The sequence below is a fragment of the Coffea eugenioides genome, chromosome 2, assembly GCF_003713205.1.
Source record: "Coffea eugenioides isolate CCC68of chromosome 2, Ceug_1.0, whole genome shotgun sequence".
In the NCBI taxonomy this organism is placed as follows: Eukaryota; Viridiplantae; Streptophyta; class Magnoliopsida; order Gentianales; family Rubiaceae; genus Coffea; species Coffea eugenioides.
In genome coordinates, this window is record NC_040036.1 from 72,816,806 (window position 1) to 72,827,213 (window position 10,408).

Here is a 10,408-nt window from a genome sequence, read left to right on the forward strand (position 1 = left end):
TGAGTACCTGAAATATCCATAATTGTTGGAGAGAAATTGCTTACTATTGCAAACACGTATAGTATTTAGGGATAACATCAGACAACTCTCAATATCATTTAGCACCCCTAGGGTTTTAAAAACATTACTTCTCTCCCTTACTTTTGCTATTTGTGTAACAAAATTTTAAAGATCCTAAGCTACCCTTTTGCTCATTTTACTAAATAAAAATACTCCTAAACCACTTTGTTACTCCAAGAAAAATAGTAATCTAAAAAACAATCTCTGGTAGTATCATCATATCACAAAGGTATAGTCCATAAAAATATTAATTTGGAAAACAACAAGATATTTTTTCCAACCTCTTCTCAACTGGAGGTATAAACCTTTAAGTTGTACTAAATCATTATACAAATTTATTCAACATAAACAAAGAAACCATACCCCACTCTATCATAATCATAAGAAAAAGCATAAATAAAATTTAATTTACTATATTTACAATATTTATGAATTAAAAATTGCATATTATCTTAAAAATGAATAAGAGAAAATGTTGGAAAAAGGGGAAAGATAAGAAAGTGAATTTTATTTCTTTTTCTTTAATTGTTTTGAGTTTCATTTATTTAATTTATAAATTATGTATCCAATGAGGGTTAATATAGTCAGTTTACAATTACAATGAGAGGCAAGTGATATTTTAAAAACCTCAAAAGTGCTTATTAGGAGAAATTTCAGGGAAGGTTTCTGATCTTATCCCTAGTATTTAAGCTGAATTAAGTTACATAAATGCCCTTTAAGAATAATGTTGCTCATGCGTATTTGAACAAGGCCATGCACCCTCAAAATAAAAAGGGCCATGCATACATGTTCGATGACATGGCAGATGTATTGATGACTCATTTATTGACATGGCGTGTGAATTCATATTTAATGTGGCAAAAGCTTAATAATGGCATTGGGGCAATTGGGATCAGAACATCATAGACGAATAGATGCAGACACTATTATAGTTAATGTAGACATTAATATAATAAGATGAAAAAATTTCTCCCACTGAAATTTATGCCTGAAAATTTGTTGTGTTTTTATATGTTATTGTGTTAGTATCTATATTTATTATTTTAGTGCCTACATCTGTTATGTATGTGATTACGCTATAAACCCTATTGTCATCATTGGTAACAGCAGAAACCCCTTAGGTGGACAGTTGGTGCCAACGTGGACTTGCCAAGACAAGCCATAAAAATTAAAATATCCCCAAAAAGTACAAGGAATGGTTAGACTTTGTCAAAATCCAGAATATTTACCAGTGCAACTAGCTAATCACTTTGGATTTCCACATGAATTTGCTTTGTGTTTTCCTTCAAAAACAATTCAAGTGGATTCATCTTTTTTGGGGAACACGTCTTCTAGAATTCAAAAAAGATTTTTCTCAAGGTTTGCAATATAGCCCATTACCATTAGATCACAATGAGAGTAGCATATATCAATGAAATCAAATAGGGCCAATAGCTTAATTTCTTTTCTTTTTTTTTTTTGGATAAACAGCGAGCATGCATTAATATCGAAAGATTAAAACAGAAGGAATGTAGTCGAAGCTTCAAAGTAGGCCGAAGACACCCAAAACCCATTATGTTAGATTTCAGAGGTTTCCTTTCACATATGCACTTTACAATTCCAGTTTCCTTTCCTCACTGAATTGGGAAGCTCTCTCGATCCCTGTTCATTGAATAAGTTCAAAGACAAGAATGAGATGTAAAATGTATGAATGGCATCTATTGCTGGGAAACTGACTAGTCAAGTCAGTTATCAGGCATTTGGATCTTGGCATCGCAAGCATGTTTTACGTTGCCTGTTAGAAACAACATATGCAGCTGAAGTTTTTTGCTTCTACTGGAGGATGTTTTCTCGATAACGTTTTTGTGTACAACCAAACTTCCTCCATTAGCTTCAATTGCAAATGCTCTTATTTTACGTTTCCAAATATGTTTGTTGAAGCGGCAGATGGAAATTGATAAGGTTTTTGGACACTGGTCGTTGTCGTGGGGGGTAATTCTATCATTGTCGTTTGGGGGGTAATCTCTTCGGAAGTGATAATCTGTAACTGCTCCGTTTGGATTAACTTATTTTTCAAAAATAAATTTTTCAAATACAATGTTACAGTAATACATAAATAAAAAATAATTTAAAAGTATTTTATACATACAAAACATCAAAAACAACTCATAAATATAAACAAAAAAACTTTTAATATACAATGCTATAGTAAAATATTTCAAAAACATCCCCAAAAACAGTTAATCCGAACCATGTCACTTGTTAGACTTGTACGGGTGTTTAATATCTGCTTAGGTGGGCGAAACCTTCACAGCATAGGGCATAAGACTCACCAATTTTGAGTTTTTAAATATTAAAAAGCATCAAAATGTGTTAATTTTAAAAAAATTACAGTCAATATATTATATACGTGTACACAAATATGCGTACACACGTATTATGTACACGCACACATGCACTACTATACACTACTAATAAATACAAAAAATTTGATAAAACTAAGAAATAAAATATAACTAAATATTATTCTCTAACGAGTACAATCTTATCAGAATCAGCACAACCGTAAATGTTTCAAACAAATACAAATCACAACAAGTATCAATATGGAATAGTAATTTAAACTCACAATCAAATAAAATATAACAAACTTACGCAATAAAATCATGGACGACAAACTTAGACAATAAACTTAATATCCTGAATTTTATTCTATTTTTACTAGGAATTATGACCATTGAAGTGTCCAAATTATAAGACTAATGCTCAATTGCTAAAACCTGCAGCTTATGTTCCGTTCAAAACAAAATAAAAAAAAGGATCAAGGTCTAATGTCTAACCCGTACATTAGTCATCTAATCATATTAGCAGAGAATAATCATATCTTGATATCAATGGAAAAGGAAGAAATATATGTTTGAAAGAAAATTAGGTCTCAATTAAGACTTAAAAAAGAAAAAGGCCAAAATGCCCCAAATGTCCAGGCGTTTACTCTACACTCAAGGAAGAACACCCAACAAGACTTATAGCACAAGCAATTGCCTTGGGCCATTTGAAGAATGCCCCACTCCAGGGCTCACCCCAATAATGCATTTTAAAATGCTAATCCGGATAAATTACAAGCTTGTCCAGTTTAACGCACCTTTGCTTTGCTTTCAAGAGCCATAAGCTTTGACGGAACAATGATCCATGTACTGTTATAGGGCACTCAATTTTCAAGAACTTCACTCAGTGTTTGACGAATGATGAATTCACTGTCACTGGCGCATCTCAAGTGAATCCTGTTCCATCTTTTGGAATATGCTTCAATATGTTGCTTGTAGAGCCATGCACGAGCTAAAAGGAGCTGAGTACTTGGGTTTTGAGCTCGATTTGATTATTTAATGAGCCCAACTTGAGCTTGACCAATAAGTCAAATGAGTCTGAAATTGTGTTTGAGTTTGACTGATAAAAAAAAATTTCTGGGTTCAAGTCCAAACTCGAGCTTGAAAAAGCTCAAATAAACCTGAAAGTTCTACACAAAATTTCAACTTAACAAGTCCAATTTAATGAACCTACTGAATAGGTAAAACACCAAATAAAAGAAGGTACTTACATGCTTAATACAATATATTTTCTAAACAACGATAATCTAAGTATACATAATAACCAAAGTAAATTAGATATACTAAGTCCATCACACGTGTAAACGAGAGCTGAGTCAAGCCTGTTTCATTTGCTAAACGAGCTTAATTTTATGTTCAAACTTGACTCATTTAATTAAACAAATAAACCAAGCTCCAGTGAGGTTTCTCTCCATTCTTCACCTGCATTTATGGTAAGAAACCATGCTGAAATGGTAAGAAATAAATCTAGAATCGTTGTTAATTATAAACAATTACAGCTGAACTTGCAAATAGTTTCGTTCCTTTTAAGAGCTCTAGTTGCCTCCTTCAGTTCCCAAAGTCAGTACAGCTACTCTTGTGAAGCAAAACCGCGACACTACCGGGAGCGTTTACTGTTCAAATTCCATTGTCCAAGCGGGAGCGTACGAGCCCAAAGCTCCAATAGTCTTGGGTGCATATCAGTTGAAGGATCAGATATTGGAGTATGATCTGTCTAGGTCTCGGTTGGGTTTAAGGTTGACCCTAAAGGCTGATTCCACTACCAGTGACAAGTTCAAATTCGATCCTACGCCATAAGTTGGATAACGACCAGAATGATTTGATCATTTTGCCATGGATATACGACCCTATTTGTTTCTCTTTGTGGTTCTTGTTTTGTGCTTTGTGGTATTATTAGATTTTTTCCTTTTCATAATTGTGCCAATGAAGTCTTTACGATTACCTAGCTATGAACATATGTATTACCTAGCTATGAAAATGTGGAAATATTTGGCTTATTTGGATAAGGTGTTGGTCTATCATGACAACCAAAAAAAAGCACACAGGTTGAGGATCTTGATCTCCACTTCGTTCCGATGAGAACTATAAGTGAATAAGTTATCATAAATGAACAAACTACAACTATATATAGTAATCTTAACCACAAAGATAATAAACTAACATAGTAATTTTTTCTTATCGAATGAGATACTCGCATATAAGTATGCAAATATATCTCAGATAGATGCACACAACGATAATCATATAACAGCCAGAAAGTTGCATACTAGATTTGCAACCATATAACAGCCAGAAGGTTGCATTACTATTTTTTCCCTTGAAACCTTACATTGCATCCACCCAAGAATCACGATTCCACAGGACTGCAATAGGGCTTCTCACAATATGCTGCTGCCCATCAATCCATTCCAGATACCCAAAAGTAGAAGTAGTGTCGCCTATTGTCTCAATTGCAGCACTCGTAAAGGTGACTTGGTAGGTCAAGGTGTCGCTGTATTGGTCGAACGTCAGCTTATCTGGCGTCACTTTGACCTCCACAAACTCAGGTGCAATCCCTGTGACATTATACACTGCGGCTGCTGTGCTCTCGACTTTTCTAACCCTTCTTGTATGCGTAACTACGGTTCTCTGACGACTGAAAACCACAGAGAAAGAGGGATAGTTGACGTCTCCAGGTGTCATCCCTGGACGGCAGCTCTCAGGATTCGAAACAAAGACTGCAATTCTAGACTGAGTATACCCAATAGAACACAAGAACTGCACGTAATCGCTAGTTCCCATGTCGTAAACCAAGCCCGGATTAAGGGCCTTGTTAGGATCCACATGACCCGAGCCGTGAGCAAATGGGGTGGATGCTACGCCAGTGGCAAGGTCCACAATGTTCCTCCCATTGTTGTCGACATTATAAGCAGTGGTCATAATAGCTGATTTTATCGCTGCCGGAGACCAGTAGGGACGAGCTTTGCGAAGCAGAGCTGCTATTCCACTGACGTGAGGGCACGCCATGGAGGTGCCGGATATAATATTGAAATCCACTCGTCTCTGATCTATGTTGCCGTCAAAACCGGATGGATTAGCAAACTTGGACCAGGCGGCTAAGATATTCACTCCAGGAGCAATAACATCCGGTTTTAAAATCTCCTGTGTAATAACATTTGGACCACGGCTGGAGAATACCCCCACCCGTGGCGCCGATGGTGTGATCCACACCACCGTTCCTCTGAAGATAATTATAGCCGTCGGTGCTAATTGGGACCTGACGTAGTTCTTAATTATGTTGCCGTTTGTTACCCCCACCATGGTGGCTGGAATTAGATGGGCTTCCGACTTGAGTCCCTCCACTTGTTCCTCAGTGTTGGCGAGTATCATCCCCACGCCACCGGCGAGGTGGACTGCATATCCTTTGGCAACTCCCCCAGTATCACCCCCAACGTCGCACACCACAATCTTTCCCGTGACCATGGAAGGAACGAGTTCTCCTTGGTGACAGAATCTGCTTCCAGCACCTGAGGCGTAAACAAGGGGAAGCAGAGCATTCACTAGAGGCTTGCCGTAGTACAAAGATACACCTTGTAAAATGCTTCCATCGCCAAGAACAACATCCGTTGGAAACTCCCGATCGATGGTGGATGCACCAACAGAAAGAATCCAAGGTGCAATATTGACGGCAGTCCGGTAGCTAGGACCCGAATTTCCCGCTGAAGCAGAAGTAAGAATTCCGCGCTCTGCAGCATGAAATGCAGCAATTGCAATTGGATCCTCGTCATACGGCATAGCTGGGCTTCTGCCGAGGGACAACGAAAGCACATGAACTCCATCTGATATAGCTTGATTCAAGGCTGCTAATATATCAGAATCGAAACATCCACCTCTCCAACAGACTTTGTATGCTGCAATCCTGGCCTTAATCGCCACTCCTTTGGCTTCGCCTGTAGCATATGCATAGAAACCTGCACTGCTGACCACCGACCCAGCTGCTGTAGACGCCGTATGCGTTCCGTGACCGTCGTAATCCGTAGGCGACTTAGATTCTCCCATCTCCTCTAAGGACCTTCTCATGTTTTCCTCGTATCCTCCGTAATAAGCCCTGGCACCAATGAGTTTTCTGTTGCATGAACCTGAGGGAAAGTCCAACGCTGTTTCGCATCCTCCTCTCCAGCTTGATGGAACAGGAGAAAGGCCTGCATCGGAGAAGCTAGGATGGTCAGGCCGAATGCCGGAGTCAAGGATGCCGATGATGATGTCCTCACCATAGTTGGTGTTGGGCCAGATGCCCCAGGAGTCAGCTAGGCCGAGGAATTGAAGGCTGCGGGTGGTTTGAAGCTGGGAGATGCTGTCTGGGATGACAGACAGAATTCCGGGTTGATGACGGAGCTCTTCAGCCTGGGAGGCGCTAAGGCGGGCGGCAAAGCCATGGATAGCGTGCTCGTAGGAATAGAGGAGTTTGGTCTTGGGAAGGTCATAATACACGTTACTTGGACTCTGGTATGGAAGTACCGTGGACAATGGTTCAGCAGGGCAAACTAAAGAGTAGGAGTAATATGTGTCAAGATCAGTGGATAGAGGAGAGAGGGACTGGAGAATAGAGGAGTACCAGTCATGGTGGGAGGTGTTAACGGGTGGCTTTACGGACTCGGAGACGTAAACAATGTAGGTTTTATAACCGTAGTCGGAAGAGGCAGCAACTATCCTTGCATGGATGCAAAAGAGGAAGATAAGGAGAGATAAGAAAGCTAGAGAAGACACGGCAGCCATTGGAGACCGCGGGGTTGAGGAGAGTAAGAAAATGCGTGCAAATTAATCAGGCTCCTGATTGAACATATAAGAAATTATGAGATGATGATGATCTGTACTCGGTATCTGTATTATTGGTTGGTCTTGCTGGGACACGTCGTAAAATTTTGCTGGTTATGCTGGTCTTCTGAGTCTTTTTCACATTTAACAAAGCTTAGACAGGCCAAGAAACGAGTGAAACTTTTGCGATGGGAAAATTATTTCAAAGGTTGAGCAGCTTTCAGAGACCATTAATGATGGCTTGGTGCATAGTACTACTATTTAATCGTTTTGAAGCTGTCATATCATATATCAGTAGAATACAGAAAGAGTTGATAACTAGTTTTAAAACTCCACATATTACCAAAGAAGATCTCGATATTTGATGCTTAATATTACTGTCATCCAAATTATGAATAACTATAATGGAGGAGCAATAGAACATTATGCACCGTTTGGATTACAGGAAAGCGAAGGAAAGGAAAGGAGAAGACCCTCATGGAAAAAGAAAGAAACGAGAGTAGAGGGAATCTGAATCCTTCCATTTTGTTTGGATTATGAAAGAAAAGGAAAGTAAACTATCACGCATAAATTATGATTTTATTCATAATTTAAAAGTTTAATTTGTAAATACATAGTAGGTTTTTTTAAAAATATTAATTTTTTTCATTAATTTTGGGGTGATCTCTCTCTATTTTCGCCCACTTTTGGAGGAAAAGGAGATTGACAAAAAATAATTAAATCTTATTCCTCCTTTTTCCTCCCAATCCTTGCCTTTCCCTCCTCAAAAACCAATCCAAATGTCAAAAACTTTATCCCTTCATTTCCTTTCCCTTCCTTGCCATTCCCTCAAGACAAACAGTGCCTTAATCAACTAGTTTATGTGTATATTCCCAAAAAAGGTGTTAAATGTCAAAGATTCTATGAACTATTACATTTTGCATCCTAAACTATTTTAATAGGTACTTTACACCCTTAGTCAATAAGAAAATTAACTTCATCTGAAATAATTGATAAAACAACCAATCTATTCTCCATTAAAAGTTTGTAAAAGACAAAAATACCCTTTCATTTTAAATGAATTAATTTTCACTTCATAATAAAATTCTAATTGAAAACATATAACAATAAAATATATGATCACTTCATACTAAAATTCTAATTAAAACAAACAAAATAGGGGAAAAAAGAAAAAAGGGAATAAATTCAATTCAATAATCTCAACAACCCTATTTTAATACATAAGTCAAGTTAGCCTAGGTAAGAAAAGATTGTGATTAAGGAAAAGTAAATAATTGAGGTGTTTTATTGAAACTTCTAAGTCCAATATTTTGTTTACTAATATGTGGGTTTTAATTTTGGTTTGGTATTGAATCTTTATTGCAATTATTGTGTTAAATTCATATGATAAATTTTGGGTTCTACGCTAGTTTTATTCTTGTGAAGATGTTAAGTGAAATTTTGCTGATTATATGAAGTTATAGCATTATAATGTGTTGGAAAAAAAATATATGATATTTTAAAAATTACAACAGTAATCATTCCCATTTTGACCCACTAATCTTAAATCTCATTCAAAGTGATGCAATATATTTTTTATGTGTTAACAATTAGACCTTTTTTATAAAATGAGTATTAGTCTCTTTAAAGTAGTAATCTTTCCCATCAAAATGGTATTTCTGCCTCTTAAGTTTTTAATGAAGGATAAATTGGTCATTTCATCAATTACTTAAATGAAATTAATTTTCATGTTATTTTTTAGTTGACCAAGGGTGCAAAATGCATATTGAAATACTTTAGAGTGTAAAGTGCAACTACTGTAACAGTTTTTAGGAGTTTTCTGCATCCAATCCCAAAAAAAAAAAGTATATTGTTTGAGTTGCAAAAAAAAAAGAGTTGAAGAAGAAATTAACTTCCGTTTGGATTTGATAGTTTTTCAAAAACTTGTTTTTCATCTACAATGCTATAGTAAAAATTTTACAAAAACAACTTCAAAAACACCATATCCAAACAAATATTTTAAAAACAACTCCAAATATACAAAAAATATATTAATATATATTAATATATAAATATTATATACAAAAAAATATATTTTGTTTAATAAATATATAAATACATATATAATATTAATACAAAAATTAATATACAAAAATATTTATATAAATATTATATACAAAAAATATATTTTGTTTAATAAATATATATTTATATATAAATATTAATGCAAAATATAAATATATCTAATTAAATATATTTACATAGATTTATAAATATATTTATATTTATTTATTTAAATATATAAATATATTTAATTATATATATTTATATAAATAATATACTTTATATATATTTATATAAATTTATAAATATTTTTGTTTCAAATATTTTTATAATATGTAAATTAATATGTATAATATATATATTATATCAATTATGTATAATAATATATTATATTATATCAATTGAAATAAATATTATATTTTTATATATAAATATAAATATTTTGTTTAAAATATATTTATATATATTTATTTATTTAAATATAAATATATATCTATATATATTTATATAAATATGTAAATATATTTATTTCAACTTTGTTTTATAATATGTATATTAATATATATTAATATGTATATTTCAATTATGTATATTTTATTATATATATAAATTATATTAATATTAATATGTAATTTAAATTATGCATATTAATATGTATATTATATATATTATATCAATTGAAATAAATATATGTATTTATATATAAATATAAATATTTGTTTAAAATATATTTATATATATTTATATAAATATATACATATATACATATCAATTTGCTTTATAATATGTAGATTAATATATATATTTGTATATGTATATTAAATATATAATAATATACATATTAAAAAACAAAATTGAAATTAAAATATTATATATAAAAATAAATAAACATTAATATATAGAAACAGAGCCAGTATATATTTAAAAAGAATCTTAACAAAATTCTAAATTATAAAAATATTCAAAAATATATTTTAAAAATACCTCTAAAAACAATCCAAAAACATCTACAATAAAAGTTTTTCATCTACAAAGCTACAGTAAAGTTTTTAAAAAACACCTCCAAAAACAGCTAATCCAAGCGGAGCCTCAAGAAGCTATTCCCTTCGTATTCCCCAAGATATTGATTTCAAATTCTTAGGAGATTG

General features: G+C 33.7%; 1 protein-coding gene across 1 annotated transcript; it reads right to left on the bottom strand.

Moving 5' to 3' along the window:
- Positions 1-4,611: 4,611 nt before the first annotated feature.
- LOC113760684 (subtilisin-like protease SBT1.4) lies at positions 4,612-7,194 on the bottom strand. The gene has a single exon (XM_027303362.1). It carries the CDS (start codon positions 7,176-7,178, stop codon positions 4,749-4,751), a length of 2,430 nt encoding a protein of 809 aa, XP_027159163.1. The 5' UTR covers positions 7,179-7,194; the 3' UTR covers positions 4,612-4,748.
- Between the last annotated feature and the right edge of the window lie 3,214 nt (positions 7,195-10,408).